This window comes from Pelodiscus sinensis, chromosome 7 (genome assembly GCF_052426305.1).
Source record: "Pelodiscus sinensis isolate ZL-2025 chromosome 7, ASM5242630v1, whole genome shotgun sequence".
Taxonomy (NCBI): Eukaryota; Metazoa; Chordata; order Testudines; family Trionychidae; genus Pelodiscus; species Pelodiscus sinensis.
Genome location: NC_143058.1, coordinates 1,367,004 through 1,389,788, shown reverse-complemented (window position 1 = coordinate 1,389,788; position 22,785 = coordinate 1,367,004). Strand labels below are relative to the sequence as shown.

The 22,785-nt window shown below is 71.1% G+C and overlaps 1 protein-coding gene across 3 annotated transcripts; it reads left to right on the top strand.

Annotated features, from left to right (window-relative positions):
- Window positions 1–2,004: 2,004 nt before the first annotated feature.
- DES (desmin) lies at window positions 2,005–13,347 on the top strand. 3 transcript variants are annotated; one of them, XR_016349998.1, is made up of 10 exons: window positions 2,005–2,630; window positions 7,502–7,562; window positions 7,863–7,958; window positions 8,909–9,070; window positions 9,265–9,390; window positions 10,782–11,002; window positions 11,182–11,225; window positions 11,676–11,758; window positions 12,068–12,264; window positions 12,608–13,347. XR_016349998.1 is itself a non-coding variant. In XM_075917676.2 (9 exons), the coding sequence occupies exons 1-9, from the start codon at window positions 2,089–2,091 to the stop codon at window positions 12,107–12,109; spliced, it is 1,377 nt and encodes a 458-aa protein (XP_075773791.1). In that variant the 5' UTR covers window positions 2,005–2,088; the 3' UTR covers window positions 12,110–12,513. The 3 variants fall into 3 exon arrangements, 1 of the variants encoding a protein (XP_075773791.1); XR_016349997.1 differs by having other exon boundaries at window positions 12,559–13,347; XM_075917676.2 differs by lacking the exon at window positions 12,608–13,347 and having other exon boundaries at window positions 12,068–12,513.
- Window positions 13,348–22,785: the final 9,438 nt, after the last annotated feature.

Genomic DNA, 22,785 nt, shown 5'->3' with positions numbered 1-22,785 from the left:
CCTTGGGCCTTGGTCAAATCCCATCCCTGCAATGTCTGTGTCCCTAGGCTGATGCCAACCAGAGCGGGGCTGGGGGCTCCCCGAGCTCTCTGTGGCCTGCGTCTCCCCAGCCCCCTGGCCACCCTCCCAGCCAGGCGTGGCCCTTCCAAAGTGGCACAGAGAGCTGGACACCAGGGGGAAAGGCCAGGCAGTCACGTCTGTATCACCAGGGGCCACGGGCAGGGCTCCCGCGGCCTGGCACCGAGCCGGGGGCCACGGGCAGGGCTCCCGCGGCCTGGCACCGAGCCGGGGGCCACGGGCAGGGCTCCAGCGGCCGGGCACCGAGCCGGGGGCCACGGGCAGGGCTCCCGCGGCCGGGCACCGAGCCGGGGGCCACGGGCAGGGCTCCCGCGGCCTGGCACCGAGCCGGGGGCCACGGGCAGGGCTCCAGCGGCCTGGCACCGAGCCGGGGGCCACGGGCAGGGCTCCCGCGGCCTGGCACCGAGCCGGGGGCCACGGGCAGGGCTCCCGCGGCCTGGCACCGAGCCGGGGGCCACGGGCAGGGCTCCAGCGGCCTGGCACCGAGCCGGGGGCCACGGGCAGGGCTCCCGCGGCCTGGCACCGAGCCGGGGGCCACGGGCAGGGCTCCCGCGGCCGGGCACCGAGCCGGGGGCCACGGGCAGGGCTCCCGCGGCCTGGCACCGAGCCGGGGGCCACGGGCAGGGCTCCACGGCCTGGCACCGAGCCGGGGGCCACGGGCAGGGCTCCCGCGGCCGGGCACCGAGCCGGGGGCCACGGGCAGGGCTCCCGCGGCCGGGCACCGAGCCGGGGGCCACGGGCAGGGCTCCCGCGGCCTGGCACCGAGCCGGGGGCCACGGGCAGGACTCCTGCAGCCTGGCACCGAGCCGGGGGCCACGGGCAGGGCTCCCACAGCGTGGCACCAAGCCGGGGGCCACAGGCAGGGCTCCCACAGCCTGGCACCGAGCCGGGGGCCACGGGCAGGGCTCCGGCGGCCTGGCACCAAGCCGGGGGCCACGGGCAGGGCTCCACGGCCTGGCACCGAGCCAGGGGCCACGGGCAGGACTCCCACAGCCTGGCATGGGCTCTGCTCTGCTGCCATCAGGGCCTGTCCGAGCAGGTCCCGGGGGGCACGTCGCCCGTCCCCAGAGCCGTGTGACGGGGGCGCTGAGGCGCCGGCGGGGGTGGGGTGCGCCCCTTGTCAAACAGCAAGTCAGCGGGAGCCCCGCCCGGCTGCAGCCGCTTGCCGGGAGCAGGGGGCGTCTGGCCCGCGCCCGCCAGCTCCTGGCTATAAATACGGAGCACGGGGCTGGCGTGAGCCACCAGCTATTTCGGGCCCGAGCTGCCTGCCCCAGGCATGTGCTGGCCAGGGCGCAGCTCCTCCCCCGCCCGGGGGCACCACGAGAGGGCTCCTGTCACCCGTCCCAGAGTGACTCAGCTGGCGTGGGCTGGCCCAGCCTGTGCCCGGGCAGTCGCTGCGGCCTGGCGAGCCCCATGGCCTGGGGCACAGGCCGGTTCCCGTGGGCCTGGGCCAGAGCCGGGGCTGGGGGGACGGTTGGGCCACACCGGGCTGCAGACGGGGGTGGGGGGGCACCCGGCCTCTCAGGAAGGTGCCGGGGCCTGAGCTGCTCCGCCCGTGTCCCCAGGGGCCCCGCTGTGGCAGAGCGAGGCCCCGCAGCGTGCCCGGGGGTTCTCCCCAGGGCCTGCATTGGCCCGGCACCGGCACCGGCCCAGGGCACCCTGCCCCCCTCGGGTGTCCTTTGGGGGCCCGGGCAGCACCTCCCCTCAGCCGCAGACCCTCCCCACCCCACAGGCAGGGGCAGAGGGTGGGGCGGGTCAGGGGCCCTGGGCTGGGGTGGGGCCCGGGCTGGCGGTCCAGGGGGCCTGGCGGCAGCTCCCCTCCTGTCCAGCCAGCCCCCGCCCCTCACTCCCCCGGAGGCCCAGCTGTCTGTGCTGTCAGTCCCGGCGGGGCAGGGCCGGCTGATGTCAGAGGGATACAAATAGCCGGAGCCCGGGGCCCTCCCCGACTCCTCTCCCTCGGCTCCAGCTCCGGCTCCGCAGTCTCCGCCTGGGCTCCCGCCGGCCGCCACCATGAGCCAGTCGTACTCCTCCAGCCAGCGGGTCTCGTCCTACCGCCGCACCTTCGGCGGGGGCTCCCCGGCCTTCTCCCGCGCCTCCCTGGGCAGCAAGGGCTCCGCCAGCTCCGTCAGCTCCCGCGTCTACCAGGTGTCGCGGGGCGCCGGCGCCGGGCCCGGCCTGGCCAGCCTGCGCGTCACCCGCGTGGCCCCGCTGCGCTCCTACCAGGGCGCCGGGGAGCTGCTGGACTTCAGCCTGGCCGACGCCCTGAACCAGGAGTTCCTGCAGACCCGCACCAACGAGAAGGTGGAGCTGCAGGAGCTGAACGACCGCTTCGCCAGCTACATCGAGAAGGTGCGCTACCTGGAGCAGCAGAACGGCCTGCTGGTGGCCGAGGTCAACCGGCTCAAGGGCAAGGAGCCCACCCGCGTGGCCCAGCTGTACGAGGAGGAGCTGCGGGCCCTGCGCCTCCAGGTGGACACGCTCACCAGCCAGCGGGCCCGCGTGGACGTGGAGCGCGACAACCTGCTCGACGACCTGCACAAGCTCAAGCAGAGGTGAGCGGGGCCTGGCGGGCGGGGCTCCGGCCTGGGGCCCGCCCCCCGGCCCTGCCCTGCCCCCCGGCCCTGCCCTGCCCCCGCCCCGTGCCTGCCCCTGCCCCGGCCCTGCCCTGCCCCCCCGGCCCTGCCCTGCCCCCGCCCTGTGCCTGCCCCTGCCCCGGCCCTGCCCTGCCCCCCGGCCCTGCCCTGCCCCCGCCCTGTGCCTGCCCCTGCCCCGGCCCTGCCCCCCGGGCCCTGCCCCCCGGCCCCCCCCCGCCCTGTGCCTGCCCCTGCCCCGGCCCTGCCCTGCCCCCGCCCTGTGCCTGCCCCTGCCCCTGCCCCGGCCCTGCCCCCGCCCTGTGTCTGCCCCTGCCCCCCCCGCCCTGTGCCCGCCCCCTACCGACCCTGCGCCCGCCCCTGCCCCGCCCCTGCGCCTGTGTGATGTGGGGGGCATCTCGCTGGGCGCTAGGCTGGGGCTGCCCCCACTGCCTGTCTGTGAGCACGGCCCAGCGGGGGGGCCAGACACTGCCCTGGCCGGTTGGGGGGGGACAAAGGAAGGACGTGGGGGGAGGAGGGGTCAGTCTGGGGCTGGAAACATGATGGAGACGCCTGGGGGGGCTTGGAGACCAGGGGTTCAGGCACCCGCCTTACGGGCTCTGGGGCGTCCTGCCCCCTCCTATTGGCACCTCCCGTCTGTGCTGGGCACCCAGGAAACCCCCCTCTGCTCTGCTGGCTGGTGGACGCTGTTCTGGCTGCTCCGGGGGGCAGGGTCGGGGACCCCGACTCGCCGTCACAGCCTGCCCCTCCCAGCCCTCCCCCCATGAACACCCAACCCTGTGCCCATCCCCCCCGACTTTGGTGCCCCTGCCCTGCCCCCTCCCTGGTTTGCTCTCTGCCCAGCGCCATCCCCAGCTGCTCTGTCCCATCCACGTGCAGAGCTCTGCCCCGGAGCCCAGGTCCTCTGTGCAGCTGCTGGGGGGAGCAGGGAACACCCCCGAGGGGGCTGGCCCTCTTGTAACCCACCGTCCGTGTGCCGAGAACCCCAGGGGGTCAGCCCCTCAGCAGGGGAGCCTTGGGGGGCCTGGAGCTGCCTTGCACCCCCAGCCCGGCCAGCGAGACAGATGGGGCAGAGCACCCCGTGCCAGGCGCCGGCCCTCTTCCTGCTTGTCCATAACCCACTGCCACATGCTCTGGGCGAGCCAGGCCAGAGGTCCTGTGTGCCCCCCGCCCTCTGCCCCCACCCCCGCCCTCAGCCCCCACCCCTGCCCCCAGCCCCCACTCCCGCCCCCACCCCTGCCCCCAGCCCCCGCCCTCAGCACCCAGCCCTGCCCTCAGCCCCTGCCCTCAGCACCCAGCCCTCAGCCCTGCCCACAGCCCCCACCCCCAGCCCTCAGCCCACACCCCCGCCCCCAGCCCCTGCCCCCAGCCCCCGCCCTCAGCACCCAGCCCTGCCCTCAGCCCCCACCCTCAGCACCCAGCCCCACCCCCAACCCCCGCCCTCAGCACCCAACCCCCGCCCTCAGCCCCCACCCCCACCCTCAGCACCCAGCCCTGCCCTCAGCCCCCGCCCACAGCCCCCACCCCCACCCTCAGCACCCAGCCCCGCCCTCACCCCCCGCCCCCACCCCCCGCCCTCAGCACCCAGCCCTGCCCTCAGCCCCCGCCCTCAGCACCCAGCCCCGGCCCACAGCCCCCACCCCTGGTCACAGCCCCCACCCCACCACCCAGCCCCTCCCCAGCCCTCAGCTCCGGCCCTCAGCACCCAGCCCCAGCCCACAGCCCCCACCCCTGGTCACAGCCCCCACCCCAGCACCCAGCCCCTCCCCAGCCCTCAGCTCCGGCCCTCAGCACCCAGCCCCAGTGCTCAGCCCCCACCCCCGCCCTGAACACCCAGCCCTGCCCTCAGCCCCACCCACAGCCCCCAGCCCCCAGCCCCCAGCCATTCTTAACACCCAGGAGTCTCCCCAGTAGCCTCCCCTCCCACCTGCCTCTGTTTGTGTCCCCGGTCTAGGGGCCCGGGGGAAGGGCTCGTCCTGCTGAGGGAGCCCCACAGAGCTCTGGCCCCATGGGCTGGGCCGGCTTGGGATGCACAAGGGGGCGTCTCTGCTCTAGGGGCCAGACCACAACAGCTGGTGCACAGCAGGCTCACTGTGGGAGAGCCCCGCCCCTCCCCGCCCCGCCCACTGTGGGGAGCCCCGCCCCTCCCCGCCCTGCCCCGCCCACTGTGGGGAGCCCCGCCCCTCCCCGCCCACTGTGGGGAGCCCCTCCCCTCCCCGCCCTGCCCCGCCCACTGTGGGGAGCCCCGCCCCTCCCCGCCCACTGTGGGGAGCCCCGCCCCTCCCCGCCCACTGTGGGGAGCCCCGCCCCTCTCCGCCCCGCCCACTGTGGGGAGCCCCGCCCCACAGGACTTGGCTTTCACAGGCCCTCCCATAGCCCCCCAGCTGCTCCCACAACCCCACTAGGGCCCCTCAGCTCCTCTCCAGGGCCCCGGCTGCCCTAGAGCACCAAGCCAGGGCCAGCCCCAAGCCCTGAGCCCAGCGGGGGGGGCTCGGTCTCTGAACATCACTGAACCACACGGCACGGAGCAGCTGGAGTCAGCCCCCCCGCCGGGACCCCATGGTCACCCCCTTCGCACTGAGCGCCTGGGGTCCCTGGGCCCCCAGCGCTCCCCTCCCCCGTCTGCATCCAGGTCCCTGCGCCCCGACAGCTCCCCTCCCCCGTCTGCATCCGGGTCCCTGGGCCCCCAGCGCTCCCCTCCCCTGTCTGCATCCAGGTCCCTGCGCCCCCACTGCTCCCCTCCCCCGTCTGCATCCAGGTCCCTGCGCCCCCACTGCTCCCCTCCCCCGTCTGCATCCAGGTCCCTGCGCCCCGACAGCTCCCCTCCCCCGTCTGCATCCGGGTCCCTGCGCCCCCACTGCTCCCCTCCCCTGTCTGCATCCAGGTCCCTGCGCCCCCACTGCTCCCCTCCCCCGTCTGCATCCAGGTCCCTGCGCCCCCACTGCTCCCCTCCCCCGTCTGCATCCAGGTCCCTGCGCCCCGACAGCTCCCCACTCCCATCTGCATCCGGGTCCCTGGGCCCCCACAGCTCCCCTCCCCCGTCTGCATCCAGGTCCCTGCGCCCCGACAGCTCCCCTCCCCCGTCTGCATCCAGGTCCCTGCGCCCCGACAGCTCCCCTCCCCCGTCTGCATCCAGGTCCCTGGGCCCCCAGTGCTCCCCTCCCCCGTCTGCATCCGGGTCCCTGGGCCCCCAGTGCTCAACTCCCCCGTCTGCATCCGGGGTCCCTGCACCCCAACAGCTCCCCTCCCCCGTCTGCATCCGGGTCCCTGGGCCCCCAGCGCTCCCCTCCCCTGTCTGCATCCAGGTCTCTGCGCCCCCAGTGCTCCCCTCCCCCCTCTCATCGCCGGGCTCCCCTGCGCACCATGCACCCGCCACCCCTTCTTGCCCCCGTCTGAGAAGCTGGGCTCCGTGTCCCCCTCCCCCACATCGGCACCCTGTGTCCCTCGGTCTCCTCTCCCCGCCCCACCCCCACCCCCGCCCGGCCTGCTCCCCTACAAGGCAGGGGCAGGCGGCCACGGGGCCTCAGCCTTGTGCCCGGCTCTCGCCTTTGACTATAATAGGGAAGGGGAGGCCCAGCCCTGGCCCCCGGCCAGCCCGGGAATGCGGAACCCGGGCCTCCGGCGTCCAGCTCGCCCGCCCCCGCAGCCTCGGCCTCCCCCGCCCCCCCCGCAGCCTTGGGCCCCGGCCCCCCTGCTCCCTACGCGCAGCCTCGGACCGTCTGCCCCCCCCATCCCTACCCCCCACACGCAGCCTCGAGCCCCCCACCCTCTACACACAGCCTTGGGCCGTCTGCCCCCCCCATCCCTACCCCCACACGCAGCCTCGGGCCCCTGCCCCCCCCACCCTCTACACGCTGCCTCGGACCGTCTGCCCCCCCCCATCCCTACCCCCCACACGCAGCCTCGAGCCCCCCACCCTCTACACACAGCCTTGGGCCGTCTGCCCCCCCCATCCCTACCCCCACACGCAGCCTCGGGCCCCTGCCCCCCCCACCCTCTACACGCTGCCTCGGACCGTCTGCCCCCCCCATCCCTACCCCCCACACGCAGCCTCGAGCCCCCCACCCTCTACACACAGCCTTGGGCCGTCTGCCCCCCCCATCCCTACCCCCACACGCAGCCTCGGGCCCCTGCCCCCCCCACCCTCTACACGCTGCCTCGGACCGTCTGCCCCCCCCATCCCTACCCCCCACACGCAGCCTCGAGCCCCCCACCCTCTACACGCAGCCTTGGGCCGTCTGCCCCTCACCCCATCCCTGCCCCTCACCAGCAGCATTGGGCCCCCTGGCCTCCTACACGCAGCCTCAGGCCCCTGCCCCCCTGCCCCCTACACGCAGCCTTGGGCTGTCTGCCCCCTGCCCACAGCCTCCGGCTGCCTGCCCCCCCACACAGCTTCAGGCCCCCCACCCCATCCCTGCCCCCCACCCACAGCCAGGGGGCTTGCAGCCAGCAGGGAGCGCAGGGGGTTCTTGATCCCAGGGACCCAGCGTGGCGCAGGGGGCAGCACAGGGCCTGGGGGCAGTCAGGGCAGCCCAGCCAGGGGGAGGGGCCCAGAGCCAGGGCCCTGCCCCCTCCCTGACCCCCAAGCTCCTGCTCCCAGCCCCACAGCCAGGCCCCCCGCTCCCGGGCGCAGGCCACAAAGGGGACCCACCAGTGTGTGTGGGGGGAGGCTGTCACTGAAATTCCCAGCCCCATCTCGCCACTGGTGCCGCACCCGGGGAAACCGAGGCACACGCCCGGGTTAGGACAGGTCAGTAGAACTCACAGAACCAGAGGGGTGAAATCCCCCCCCCGCCTGGGCAGCGTGTGGCCCTGACCCCCTCTCCCCCCAGGCTGCAGGAGGAGATCCAGCTGAAGGAGGAAGCGGAGAACAACCTGGCGGCCTTCCGAGCAGTGAGTGCGGGGACGGGGGACGGGGGACGGGGCCTCCTGCAGCTGCAGCCTGGTCATGGGGGATGGGTCAGAGCCTGGGGACTCCTCAGGCCAGGGGTGTCCGGCGTCCGGCCAGGCTGGGCTCCCCTGCTGCTAGCACCAGCACCCTGGGCTCCGCTGCTCTGTGGGGAGGGCGGCCTGTGGGGCTCAGAGCCCCCCCAATCCCAGCCCTGCAGGAGGGACTCGTGGGGGCCCGGCCCTGCCCCCGGGAGGGTGACCCCACGGCCCAGCACGCGGCTCAGCCTGGCTGCCTGCCCGCAGGACGTGGACGCGGCCACGCTGGCGCGCATCGACCTGGAGAGACGCATCGAGGCGCTGCAGGAGGAGATCGCCTTCCTCAAGAAAGTGCATGAGGAGGTAGGGCCAGAGGGCCCCGCCCCCAATGGCTGCCCCAGGGCCCCGCCCCCAATGGCAGCCCCGCCCCTGCCCCAGGGCCCCGCCCCCAATGGCAGCCCCAGGGCCCCGCCCCCAATGGCTGCCCCGCCCCTGCCCCAGGGCCCCGCCCCCAATGGCAGCCCCAGGGCCCCGCCCCCAATGGCTGCCCCGCCCCCAATGGCAGCCCTGCCCCTGCCCCAGCGCCCCGCCCCCAATGACTGCCCCAGGGCCCCGCCCCCAATGGCTGCCCCAGGCCTCCCACACCCTGATTTCTGCCCTAGGGCCCTGTAATATACAATGTGCTCTGGGGCACTGCTGGGAGGGTGAAATTGGGGCAAATTGCTCAGTCAGAGCCACTTCCAGCCCCAGCCAGGGGCTCCAAACCAACCGTGGGGGGTGTTCGCTGAGGGGGGCACGTAGGCACGGCCCAGCCACCTGACACCCGGCTAGGGGGTGGGACCTGAACGGTGAGGGGCGGGGCCGCCTGGGGGCTGAGGGACCAGTTGCTGGGGGTCGAGGTGGGCTGGGCGGGGGAAGCATGAAGGGAGCAGACTAGTCCAGACGGGGGGAGGGTTCCAGGGGCCTGGGAACCCCCCCCCAGAGGCCGAGGCTCTGCCCTGGCTCCGGGGGCACCGTGGGGCCCGCGCCGCGCCGTGTCTGTGAGAACGATGAACCTTCTACTCCACGGCCCGGCTCAGAGTCCCCTCTGGCTGCGGGGGGGCAGGGTGGGTGGGTCCCCGACGCGGCGTCGTGCCCCCCCGGGTGCAGCCCTGCTCTGCCCACTGCTCTGGGGCCCAGTGCTGCCCCAGGACCCCCAGTGCTGCCCCGCAGCCCTGCCCCCCCTCCTGCTCTCTGACCTTCGCTCGCTGCTGCCCGGGGGCCGGGGCTGGGCAGGGGCCAGGGTCACCGCTGGGTCTCTGTCCTGGCCCCAGGAAATCCGGGACCTGCAGGCGCAGCTGCAGGAGCAGCACGTGCAGGTGGAGATGGACATGTCCAAGCCGGACCTGACGGCCGCGCTGCGCGACATCCGCGCCCAGTACGAGAACATCGCCGCCAAGAACATCTCGGAGGCCGAGGAGTGGTACAAGTCCAAGGTCCGTTGGGATAGCGGGGGAGTGAGAGCGGGGCCGGGCGGGGCCTCGGTTCCCACCACGGCCCTGCCCCGAGCTGGCTCCCAGCGGCTCCCAGTCCTTGCCGGGGGGGCGGCCCAGCGACCCGCTGCCTGAGCACCGTTCGGTGCCAGCCCAGTGCCCACGGTCACGGCTCTCGCTCGGCTGCCCCCCCGCAGGTGTCGGACCTGACCCAGGCCGCCAGCAAGAACAACGACGCGCTGCGCCAGGCCAAGCAGGAGATGATGGAGTATCGGCACCAGATCCAGTCCTACACCTGCGAGATCGACGCCCTCAAGGGCACGGTGAGCCGTGGGCACGGCCCAGGGGCGGCACCAGCCGGCACTCACTCGCTGTGACCCCGTCACAGCCCTGCCCCCAGCCGGCGTGTGCCACAGCTGGGTCGTGAGGTGTCGGGACCCAGCGTAGGACGGAGCTTGAGCCCGCCAGCAGCCAGCCTTGGACCCACCCTTCCCCCGCACCGCCCCGGCAAACGGGTCACCCATCTCTGTTCTCTGGCCCCCCGGCTGGCCTCTTGCAGGGGTCAGGTCCGGCCACCAGGGCAGGCTGTCGGCCGGTCGCAGCCACACAGGCCCTGGGGTCTGTGCAGGGTCACACACGCAGATCCCCCCCATCCCTAGACTTGCGTAGTGCCATGGGGAAACTGAGGCACACATGCTGTTCAGAGAAAACGTTAAGAATGTTCCCACTTCGTCACATCCACCAACCCACTCAGCTCCCACGATTCTACCCCAACCCCCTTCTTACGGGGTGACAGCCCCTCTGGGCTCTGTGCAGTGACCCCCATACACCGCCCCCAACCTATTGGGCTACCCCCTGTGATGCAGGGGGGCATCTCGCTGGGCGCTAGGCTGGGGCTGCCCCCACTGCCTGTCTGTGAGCACGGCCCAGCGGGGGGGCCAGACACTGCCCTGGCCGGTTGGGGGGGGGGGGACAAAGGAAGGACGTGGGGGGAGGAGGATTCAGTCTGGGGCTGGAAATATGATGGAGACTCCTGGGGGGGGGGGCTTGGAGACCAGGGGCTCAGGCACCCGCCTTACGGGCTCTGGGGCGTCCCGCCCCCTCCTATTGGCACCTCCCGTCTGTGCTGGGCACCCAGGAAACCCCCCTCTGCTCTGCTGGCTGGTGGACGCTGTTCTGGCTGCTCCGGGGGGCAGGGTCGGGGACCCCGACTCGCCGTCACACCCCCATTGCCCCCCCATCACAGGCGCCGGGAGTGGTACCTCAGCCCCAGCATGGGGCAGGCCCCCAGGGGTCTTGTCCAGCAGGGGAAGCCGCGTGGCCTCACTGCCTCCTTGGGCAGGACCCCTGCCCTGCAGCCCCTCGCCCCCACCAGCAGAGACAGACCCGGGGAGGCGTGAACCGTCCTGGGGCAGGCGGGTGGTCATCCCTTGGGCCCCACCGGGGAGCCTGGAGGGTTAAAGCCGTAGCTGTGCTGCTCACCGGAGCCCAGCCCCGGTGCAGGGAACCCCAAAGCTGGGCCCCGTCTCCCCGTCCGTCGGCCCCGTGTGCCCAGCAGCTCCCAGTTCTGCCTGTGGGGCCCGCCTCTGCCAGCCCCTCTCCAGTGACCCCCAGGCAGCCGGCGCCGAGAGCAGGAGGCGCCCCCGGGGACACTGCTGCACTGAGGGGAAACTGAGGCACACCCTGACGCCATCCCGCGCCGGTGTCGCTGCAGAACGACTCGCTGATGCGGCAGATGCGGGAGCTGGAGGAGCGCTTCGCAGGCGAGGCGGGCGGCTACCAGGACTCCATCGCGCGGCTGGAGGAGGAGATCCGGCACCTGAAGGACGAGATGGCGCGGCACCTGCGCGAGTACCAGGACCTGCTCAATGTCAAGATGGCGCTGGACGTGGAGATCGCCACCTACCGCAAGCTGCTGGAGGGCGAGGAGAGCCGGTGAGCGCCCAGCCGGCCCTGCAGCCTGAGCCTGGGCACCGCCCCCCAGGGCACCCAGCCGGCCCCTGCAGCCTGAGCCTGGGCACCGCCCCCAGGGCACCCAGCCGGCCGTGGGCAGCGCCGGGCAGCCCCCCGGGGCACCCAGTGTCGCTCACCCCTTTCCCCTCCCTGTGTTGCAGGATCACGCTCCCCATCCAGACCTTCTCTGCGCTCAACTTCCGGGGTGAGTCTGCCCCCCCCAGCGCGGGACGTCCCGGCGGGGCCTGGCTGCTCCGAGCCCCTGCAGGAGCGTGGCCCTGGGGAGAGGAGGGGGGCCCCTGGCTGCTGCCTGAGCTTCCTGCCAGCCACAGCCCGGCCCCTGCCGCTTTACCCAGGCCAGCCAGACTGGAGCCCTGCCTGCCCCTGGCCTTGTGCCCCGCCCCCTGTGCCCCATGGCCCCGCCCCCTGTGCCCCATGGCTTCCCTCCCTGTGCCCCATGGCCCATCACCCTCTGCGCCCAGCCCCTCACCCCCATGGCCCTGCCCCCTGTGCCCCATGGCCCCCCTCCCTGTGCCCCATGGCCCATCACCCTCTGCGCCCAGCCCCTCACCCCCATGGCCCATCACCCTCTGTGCCCAGCCCCTCACCCCCATGGCCCAGGCCCCCCTCACCCCAGGCTGATCCCCCCCTGCAGAGACCAGCCCGGAGCAGCGCGGCTCAGAGGTTCACACCAAGAAGACCGTGATGATCAAGACCATTGAGACCCGTGACGGGGAGGTGAGCGGGGGCCGGGCGGGCTAGGGCCCCTAGCCAGGGATGTGGGGTGGGCCAGTAGCCCAGGCCCCAGGGTCCCCGTGTGGCCCTGCAGCCTGGAGGGGGCTCACGCTGGGCAGCCGCTCTGACGGCTCAGTCCCGCCCCGGGCGAGCGCCCCCGGCCCCAGCCTGCCCCGGGGGGTGGGGCGGGATGGGGGGCGGGGCTGCCGGCCTGCAGGGGGGCAGGGCTCCTTCCCCCCCCCTCCGCGCGGGGCCCCAGCAGGCGGGGCCCGTCCCTGAGGCTCCCGGCTCACCCGGGCTCTCCCCAAGCAGGTAGTGAGCGAGGCCACGGAGCAGAAGCACGAGATGCTGTAGATGGAGCCCGCGGAGACGATGGCGCCTTCCGATCCCACGACGCCCTCGTCGCCCCCTCCTGCCCCGGCCCCCTCGCCCCCGGGCACCGCTTCCCGGCAGGGGGTCCTGTGCCCCCACGGCCGGCTCCTGTACTCAATGCGGGGCCCTGCCCCCAGGCCCCACATCCATCTCCCCCACGCAACGGGGAGCCCCAAGAGCCCCCAGGCCCCACGTCCATCTCCCCCACGCAACGGGGAGCCCCAAGAGCTTCCAGGCCCCACGTCCATCTCCCCCACACAACAGGGGGCCCCAAGAGCCCCCAGGCCCCACATCCATCTCCCCCACACAACAGGGGGCCCCAAGAGCTTCCAGGCCCCACATCCATCTCCCCCACGCAACAGGGAGCCCCAAGAGCCCCCAGGCCCCACATCCATCTCCCCCACACAACAGGGGGCCCCAAGAGCTTCCAGGCCCCACATCCATCTCCCCCACGCAACAGGGAGCCCCAAGAGCTTCCAGGCCCCACATCCATCTCCCCCACGCTACGGGGGGCCCCCGAGTGCCCCCAGGCCCCACATCCATCTCCCCCACGCAATGGGGAGCCCCAAGTACCCCCAGGCCCCACATCCATCTCCCCCATGCAATACAGGGGCCCTGTATCTCCCAGACCCCCGCATCTGTCTCCCCCGCACAGGGGGCCCCATGTGCTCCCAGACCCCCACATCCGTGTCCCCCACACTCCCATTCCCTCTCCTGCTTCTCAAGTGCTGTGTTGGGAGCTTCTCCAGGAGCCCCAAAGCTGGGAGCAGGGCTGGACTTGGGGTGCAGGGGACACCGGGCCCCTGCTCGGGGGGGGCGCAAGCTCCCAGCCACTGTCTCTGCACCCACCCCCATGCCTGTCCACACGCACACGCCAAGGCCACAGCACCGGGCCTGGCAGGGGCCCGTCTCGCCCGCCCCAGGCCCGGCCGCCCGGAGCTGGCCTCTCTCCCTGCTCAGCCCGGGAGGGGAGAGTGGTTTGGGGGTGGCGGGGGCGGGCAGCCCCCCTGCTCTGCAGCCTGGACCAAAGCCAAGGGGCGCCGGCACCGGGCAGGCTCCCCGGGAGCGAGGGGGGACCCGGGCGGGCGAGAGAGGGACGTGTAGGTGAGCGAGCGCGAGCGGGACAGCGGAGAAGGACTGAGGCCGAGAGGCGGGGGAGCGGCCCCCGTCCCGCCCCGGACGCGACGCCCCCAGGCTGCTGAATAAACAAGGGAGCACCAGCCGCCTCTGCCTGCTGATCCAGCGCCCGCCCGCGAGGGGCCGAGCGCCACCTCCCCTCCATGCCCGGGGGGCCCTGGCCCGTCCCCTGGGAGTCACGCCAGGGCCACCTGCTCAGAGCCGGGCCGCTGACAGCCCAGGCCTGCGGACCCCCCACAGCGCCACCGGGCGCGTCAGTGCCCCCCGGCCAGCAGGAACCGCCCCGGCAAAACCCCTCGGACACCCCAGTGCTCCCTGTGCCCCCCAGCCCCCCTCACACAGGGGAGAGGTTATAACCCATCCCCCCACCTCCCCTCAGACACACCAGTGCTCCCTGTGCCCCCCAGCCCCCCTCACACAGGGGAGAGGTTATAACCCATCCCCCACCTCCCCTCACACACCCCAGTGCTCCCTGTGCCCCCCAGCCCCCCCTTACACAGGGGAGAGGTTCTAACCCATCCCCCACCTCCCCTCACACACCCCAGTGCTCCCTGTGCCCCCCCAAACCTCCCTTACACAGGGGAGAGGTTCTAACCCATCCCCCCACCTCCCCTCAGACACGCCAGTGCTCCCTGTGCCCCCCAGTCCCCCTTACACAGGGGAGAGGTTATAACCCATCCCCCACCTCCCCTCAGACACGCCAGTGCTCCCTGTGCCCCCCAGTCCCCCTTACACAGGGGAGAGGTTATAACCCATCCCCCACCTCCCCTCAGACACCCCAGTGTTCCCTGTGCCCCCCCAGCCCCCCTTACACAGGGGAGAGGTTCTAACCCATCCCCCACCTCCCCTCACACACCCCAGTGCTCCCTGTGCCCCCCATTCCCCCTTACACAGGGGAGAGGTTCTAACCCATCCCCCACCTCCCCTCACACACCCCAGTGCTCCCTGTGCCCCCCAGCCCCCCTTACACAGGGGAGAGGTTCTAACCCATCCCCCCCCCTCCCCTCAGACACCCCAGTGCTCCCTGTGCCCCCCAGCCCCCCTTACACAGGGGAGAGGTTCTAACCCATCCCCCCACCTCCCCTCAGACACCGCAGTGTTCCCTGTGCCCCCCCAGGTCCTCCTCACACAGGGGAGAGGTTATAACCCATCCCCCACATCCCCTCACACACCCCAGTGCTCCCTGTGCCCCCCAAACCCCCCTTACACAGGGGAGAGGTTATAACCCATCCCCCCTCCCCTCAGACACCCCAGTGCTCCCTGTGCCCCCCAGCCCCCCTTACACAGGGGAGAGGTTCTAACCCATCCCCCACCTCCCCTCACACACCCCAGTGCTCCCTGTGCCCCCCCAGCCTCCCTCACACAGGGGAGAGGTTATAACCCATCCCCCACCTTCTCTCAGACACCCCAGTGCTCCCTGTGCCCCCCAGCCCCCCTCACACAGGGGAGAGGTTATAACCCATCCCCCACCTCCCCTCAGACACCCCAGTGCTCCCTGTGCCCCCCCAGCCCCCCTCACACAGGTGCGCGGCTGCATAGAGGCCCCCCCCCATGCTCTCGCTGTGACCAGCCCGTCCCTGAGGGTGTTTGGAGCCACGTGCCAGGGCTGCCCTGCTGGTGTGAGCGTGCCCGGGGGCTCACCCCATGTGGCTTGGCCCCTCCCCAGGCCCACGGTCAGCCGGGCTCGTCCAGTTCTAGGCTTGGGCCAGCGACCGAGCAGAGTCTCCCCAAGCCAGCCCTGTGCCCCACGCCCAGCCCCACACTCAGAGCTCCCCGTGCAAAGCGGGACCTGCCGCCGTTCTCTGCACACCTGGGAAGCTGGGTGCCGAGAGGCTGATCTGCGTCTCTGTCTTGCCTTTAACACCCCCGGCCAGCACCTCACACTCATGTGCAGCCGGGGAAGCGCCAGCCCGAGCAGGGAAATCGAGTCACACGCACTCTTCCTAGCACCACACGTGGCTGGGCCAAGTGGACTCTTATGTGACTGCATGTTCAAGGGGCAGTGGTGCTGCCGCTTTACAAAAATGCTCCCGTTTCCGGGTTGCACATGCGCCCTCGTGGGGGTCAGGCAGTAACCATTGGGGGTCGCTACCGCTGGGCGCAAAGTTGAAGCTCGTAGCATGCTGCGATGTCATGTCGGGGTCCCCCGCCTCCTGCACCCCGGAGTGGCACGAACAGACCCCGCCAGCCAGTAGAACAGGGGAGTTTATTGCCTCTCCAGGGTACAGCCCAGCACAGATGGAAGCTGGTTCCAGGGCCTAGGATGCCTCAGCCCCCTTGAGATGGGGGAGCCTGGGGCCCTAAATCCCAGCCCCTTGCTCAGGCTGCTTCCCCCAGGATACCAGCCAGAAACTCAAACTCTCCTCCAGCCCTGCCCCCAGCCAGGTGCTGGTCTCCCCCCCTCCCTTTGTCTCTCCCTGGGGGGCTGAGCCTGGGTGTCTGGGTGAATCCACATTGGGAGAGTCAGTGAGAATCTCCCCTCCCAGCGCAGGGGCCCCGGTCACAGAGCAGACAGCCCCCCCCCCATGCCACAGTGCCCAGCCCCCTGCCGTGGGGGCAGCGTCTCTGGGCCCTCGCGGTGCACGGCCAGGGCTAGCGGAGTGAGCCTGGTGAAATCGAATAACCCAGACTCCGTAGGGCCATCGGACCCTCCCAGTCCACCACTAACTGGCCCGCGCTCAGGGCGGGACTCCCCCAGCCCCACCGTCCCTGCCCCCGATCCCCACGCCCCTTCCCCCCTCCTGGTCCCACTGCCCCTCCCCCAGCCCCACCGTCCCTGCCCTCGTCCCCACGCCCCTTCCCCCCTCCTGGTCCCACTGCCCCTCCCCAAGTCCCACTGCCCTTTCCTCCTTCCTGGTCCCCTGCCCCCTCCTCCAATCCCCCGTCCCACCTCCCTTTCCCCCGTCCTGTCACACCCCTCCCCCAGTCCCACCGCCCCTTCCCCCTTCCCCCCGTCCCACCGCCCCTTGCCCTGTCCTGTCACACCCCTCCCCCAGTCCCACCGCCCCTTGCCCCGTCCCACCGCCCCTTGCCCTGTCCTGTCACACCCCTCCCCCAGTCCCACCGCCCCTTCCCCCGTCCTGTCACACCCCTCCCCCAGTCCCACCGCCCCCTCCCCCGTCCCACCGCCCCTTCCCCCGTCCTGTCACACCCCTTGCCCCGTCCCACCGCCCCTTCCCCCGTCCTGTCACACCCCTCCCCCAGTCCCACCGCCCCTTCCCCCTGTCCCCACCCCGCCCCTTCCCACCGCCCCTTACCCCGTCCTGTCACACCCCTCCCCCAGTCCCACCGCCCCTTGCCCCGTCCTGTCACACCCCTCCCCCCGTCCCACCGCCCCTTCCCCCGTCCTGTCACACCCCTCCCCCAGTCCCACCGCCCCTTGCCCCGTCCTGTCCTGTCACACCCCTTGCCCCGTCCCACCGCCCCTTCCCCCGTCCTGTCACACCCCTCCCTCAGTCCCACCGCCCCTTGCCCCGTCCTGTCCTGTCACACCCCTTGCCCCGTCCCACCGCCCCTTCCCCATCCTGTCACACCCCTCCCTCAGTCCCACCGCCCCTTGCCCCGTCCTGTCCTGTCACACCCCTTGCCCCGTCCCACCGCCCCTTACCCCGTCCTGTCACACCCCTCCCCCAGTCCCACCGCCCCTTGCCCCGTCCTGTCCTGTCACACCCCTTGCCCCGTCCCACCGCCCCTTCCCCCGTCCTGTCACACCCCTCCCTCAGTCCCACCGCCCCTTGCCCCGTCCTGTCCTGTCACACCCCTTGCCCCGTCCCACCGCCCCTTACCCCATCCTGTCACACCCCTCCCCCAGTCCCACCGCCCCTTACCCCGTCCTGTCCTGTCACACCCCTTGCCCCGTCCCACCGCCCCTTCCCCCGTCCTGTCACACCCCTCCCTCAGTCCCACCGCCCCTTGCCCCGTCCTGTCCTGTCACACCCCTTGCCCCGTCCCACCGCCCCTTCCCCCGTCCTGTCACACCCCTCCCCCAGTCCCACCGCCCCTTACCCCGTCCTGTCACACCCCTCCCCCAGTCCCACCGCCCCTTCCCCCAGTTCTGTCACACCCTGTGATGGCGCGTCGGGGTCCCCCGTCTCCTGCACCCCGAAATGGCATGAACAGACTTCACCAGCCAGTAGAATGGAGGTTGTTTCTTGTTCCTCCAGCACAGCGCAGCACAGATGTAATCTGGTTACAGGAACTGGGGCTAAGAGGCCTCAGTGCCCCCCTTGAGATAGGGGAGTCCCAGCCCCCTCCCCAGCTCCTTCTCCCCTGCCTTCCAGCCAGGAACTAACTACCCCTCTTCCAGCCCTGCCCCCCAGCCAGGGCAGCATCCACCTTCCTTTGTTCCTCTCCATGGGGGGTGTCTGGCCACTGGTTTGCATAGTGACTCATCCTGTTTTGCTGGGTCGTGGTACCCACGGCAGCCAGTGGGGGTTCCCCCAGAGCCAGCAGCATAGAAACCAGCCAGGTACCCCCACTACGTCACACACCCCTCCCCCAATCCCACCACCCCTTCCCCCGTCCCACCTCCTGTGACGGACCGGGCCGTGTCTGGGCACAGCTGAGGGCGCCCGCTCAGGGCGAATTGCTCGAATCCGGGGCTCCTTACAGCCCCCAGACTGGTGACCTCTCCAAACCGGCCACACACCAGTCCCACAGAGCGCTTCAGCAACCTGCCTGAACCCTCCCGAGCAAAACCCCTCCGACACCCCAGCAATATCCGTGCCCCAGATGGCCCCGGGCCTCATACACCGGTGGGGGGTCCTAGCACCCAATCCCACCTACCCCAAACAAGTCCTGTCCGGTTCCAAGAAACCAGCCACAGATCCCTGGTCAATTTACCCTCTGGACCTTACCCACAAATCACGCTGGGCCAATCCTTTAGAATCTATATCTAAAGGTTTATTACCATGAGAAAGAAAAGCCTGAGAGTGAGGTTGTTAAAGGATAGTACGTTACATGCACCGAATCTCCCAGTCTTCGATGCAGGCTCTAGCAGAGATGTTACAGCTGCTGGTTTAAAAGTCCTTGTTGCGCATCCTAGGATCAGGATGGGTTCACAGGTCTTCCGGGCTCTTCAATCCCTGCAGTGCTGCCTCTGGGATGAAGGGCTGAGCTGAGACCCAAGATGGAGGCAACCACGTGGCCTCTTTATCCCTCCTTCCTGGCCTCTTCTTGGCTGCAGCAGGTCACCTGGCCAGAGGCCTATCCCTGTGTTCCCTGCTGGCAGCTCTCAGGTGTCCGCCCTCATTCTTGAGGTGTGTCCTTGGCCCATTGAGGGCCATTGTCCCACAGGGCCTCACTGATTAGCATGTCCATAGGCCGGGCCCTGCCCAATGCTCAACCACACGCAGGGAAATCTTCAGTGTCCACACACGTACATGCTTATAACTTCACACCCAGACATTCTACACTCACATGACCAGCGTACATAGGATTAGCTGACAGTGAGCTTCTATTCAACACCCCACATGGCCCCCCCTTTATACCATTTTCTGGGGCCAACACCCCCACCTATGGGTGCAGCAGTGATCTGGCTGCTCCCCTCAAAATCCAGTAACATGACACCTCCCCTTCCCCCGTCCTGTCCCACCCCTCCCCCAGTCCCACCGCCCCCTCCCCCGTCCCACCTCCCCTTCCTCAGTCCTGTCACACCCCTCCCCCAGTCCCACCGCCCCCTCCCCCGTCCCACCTCCCCTTCCTCAGTCCTGTCCCACCCCTCCCCCATCCCACCTCCCCTTCCCCAGTCCTGTCACATCCCTCCCCCGATCCCACTGCCCCTCACCCCTCCCCCAGTCCCACTGCCCCCTCAGTCTTAGCTCCCAGGTCTATTTGCAGCTGCCTCAGCTCCGTGGAGGGGAGCCCGGCCCTGGGAACCTTTGCTGGCCAAATGGGTCCTAGTGGCCCACCAGTTCCTCTGGTCGCCTCCCAATTTGCAGCCTCTCCTGGCCCCCTCAAGGGGCTGTTCTGGCCACCGCCCCGCAGGCTCCAGGGGCCGTCAGCACCCTCCATCCTGGGGAGAGGGGCCCAGAGCCAGGGCCCTGCCCCTGCCCCCAAAGCAGCAAGTCTCCCCGCTCGACCCGCTCCCAGCCTCCTGGGCGGAAAGGGGCTGCCTGGTCAGGGAGTTTGGGGCGGGCCAGGAGGCACTGACCTAGGTGGCTCCCAACCAGCAGCCCTGCAGCTCCCTGAGGCAGCTGCTCTGCCTGCTCCAAATGGCTGGCTGCCCCTGTGGCCCTCTACTCCAGGTGGGGGGGGCAGGGCGGGAGGCTTTGCACACTGGCCCCCCCCAACAAAATCTCAGCTCCCATTGGCCACTTTCCGCAAAGCCGGCCCCTCCCCCGCGCCCGGAGCAGAGAGCCACAGGGAGCAGCCAGCCGCTGAAAGCCGTGGGGCTGCTGTGTGCCTGGGCCCCAGCAGGGCGGCCCACGGGCCAGACCCGGAGGCTTGGTGGGCTGGATCCAACCCGGGGCTGTATCTTGCCAGCCCCGATCCAGGGAGCGGTGCCGTGCCACGCGCACGGGGGAACCGCGGGGCTGCAGCGCTCGCACGGGACGCAGCACGGCAAGCACGGCTCCGGCGCCCACACACCGAGACCCTGCTGCTCCAGCCTGGCGAGCACGGCTCCGGCGCCCACACACCGAGACCCTGCTGCTCCAGCCTAGCGAGCACGGCTCCGGCGCCCACACACCGAGACGCTGCTGCTCCAGTCTGGAGAGCACGGCTCCGGCGCCCACACACCGAGACCCTGCTGCTCCAGCCTGGAGAGCACGGCTCCGGCGCCCACACACCGAGACCCTGCTGCTCCAGCCTGGAGAGCCCGGCAGGGGAAGGGCAGGGAGGGGACTGGCTGCCGGGGTGGACAGACCCGCACGCCTGGCCCCTCCTGGACTCGCCCCGAGGCAGCATGGTCGGTGCATTCCCGCCCGGCCGACGCGGGGCCCTATTTATAGCTGGGGCCCTCACTGGGCCAGCCACCGGGGGAGGGGCTGGCAGCAGGTGGCTGCAACAATGCTGCTCATCTCCAGCAGGGGGCAGCGTGGCACCGGGAAACACCCCTCTACCCCCAGCCCCTGCCCCCCCAGTGCCCCTCACTCCCGCCCGCAGCCCCTGCCAGCCCTGCCCCCCAGCCCTGCCAGCGCCCCTCACTCCCGCCCCACAGCCCCTGCCAGCCCAGCCCTGCCCCCCCAGCCCTGCCAGTGCCCCTCACTCCCGCCCGCAGCCCCTTCCAGCCCTGCCCTGCCCCCCCCAGCCCTGCCAGTGCCCCTCACTCCCGCCCCACAGCCCCTGCTCCCCCAGCCCTGTCCCCCCAGCACCACTAATACCCCTCACTCCCACCCCACAGCCCCTGCCAGTCCTGCCCTGCCCCCCCAGCCCTGCCAGTGCCCCTCACTCCCACCCCACAGCCCCTGCCAGTCCTGCCCTGCCCCCCCAGCCCTGCCAGTGCCCCTCACTCCCGCCCCACAGCCCCTGCCAGCCCTGCCCCCCCAGCCCTGCCAGTGCCTCTCACTCCCGCCCCACAGCCCCTGCCAGCCCTGCCCCCCCAGCCCTGCCAGTGCCCCTCACTCCCACCCCACAGCCCCTGCCAGCCCCGCCCCCCCAGCCCTGCCAATACCCCTCACTCCCTCACCCCTCACGCCCCGGGGGCCTTTGGCACCAGAGCAGGAGCACAGAGAATTGAGGGTCGAGACCCAGGTTGTGGGGCGGGAGTGACGGGTACTGAGTGTGGTGGCGCGTTGGGGTCCCCCACCTCCTGCACCCCCGAACAGACTACCCCAGCCAGTAGAACAGGGGAGTTTATTGCCTCTCCAGGACACAGCCCAGATGGAATCTGGTTCCAGGGCCTAGGATGCCTCAGCCCCCTTGAGATGGGGGGGTCTGGGCCCCTAAATCCCAGCCCCTTGCTCAGGCTGCTTCCTGAGTGAGGCGAACCCCAACACGCCGTCACAGGGCTGCTTTTAAACTGGCTCCCCTGGCAGACCAGCTCCCCCCGGCACCCTTGGGACGGAAAGTCGAGAGCCGGTGGGTGCAGGCTGGCTCCGACCCCGCGGCTCAGGGGGGTTCCCATCGCCAGTGAGGCACTCGCCCTGCCACGCAGAGGGACGTCCCGGACGGGGCGAAGGGGGCTGGTGTCGCGGCTCACAGGTGGTGCCCACACTTGGCCCCTCGGCTCCTGGGCGGGACCTCCGGGACCCCCCCCCCCAGTGAAGCAGCCTCTTCTCGGGGAGCCCCCCCTCCAGCGCAGTGACCAGCCCGTTCCCAGGGGCCACTCCAGTGCGGGGCCCCTCTCTTGGGGGCCCCTCTCCCCTGGGGGTCGCCCTCCGCCTCCGGGACGGCGCCTCTCAGGGCCTCCAGCCGCCTCCTCCGCCGTGAGCCCCTCGGGGGTCCCCCCCTCTGACCCTCGGGACCCCCTCCCAGAGGGGACAGCGCCCCCCTGCTCCCCACCCCAGAGCGACCCCCGGCCAGCGCCCAGCAGGAGGGGCTATGGAGCTTTGAACCCAGCAAAGGATCCCTCAGGCCAGTCGCCTGGGCCCCCCGCCCCCCACGTCTGAGTCTGCCCTGCAGCCGGCTGAGTCCTGCCTGCCCTGCCCTGCCCCCAAAACAGCCCCCGTCCCCCAGCCGAGCCCCAGTACCCCAGCAACAGCCCCTCCCCCGCCAGTGTCTCTCCCCAGGTAACCGGGTCGCCTGGGCCCCTCTTCTCCCCTCCCCCCCGTCCAATGTTCTCCCCTCGCTGGGACCCGCTGGGCCGGTCGGGGTCCCCCTGCAGCCCCTTGTCTGGCGTCTGGCCGGAGCCGGCCGTGTCCCCTGAGCAGGGCCGGGGGCGCCGGGGCACCAGACGCCGGCTCCAGTTCTGGGCTGTTCCCTGCAACCGCACTGAGCCCCCCCGTATGTAACCCCCCTGAACCCCCAAAACTCCCCCCTTGTCACACTGAACCAGTAACACCCGGCACTGAGCCCCCCTGTATGTAACCCCCCTGAACCCCCAAAACTCCCCCCTTGTCACACTGAACCAGCAACACCCGGCACTGAGCCCCCCCGTATGTAACCCCCCTGAACCCCCTAAAACTCCCCCCCCCTTGTCACATTGAACCAGTAACACCCAGCACTGAGCCCCCCTGTATGTAACGCCCTCTGAACCCCCAAAACTCCCCCCTTGTCACATTGAACCAGTAACACCCAGCACTGAGCCCCCCTGTATGTAACCCCCCTGAACCCCCAAAACTCCCCCCTTGTCACATTGAACCAGCAACACCCGGCACTGAGCCCCCCCGTATGTAACCCCCCTGAACCCCTAAAACTCCCCCCTTGTCACATTGAACCAGTAACACCCAGCACTGAGCCCCCCTGTATGTAACGCCCTCTGAACCCCCAAAACTCCCCCCTTGTCACACTGAACCAGCAACACCCGGCACTGAGCCCCCCTGTATGTAACCCCCCTTAACCCCCAAAACTCCCCCCTTGTCACACTGGACCAGAAACACCCGGCACTGAGCCCCCCTGTATGTAACCCCGCTGAACCCCCA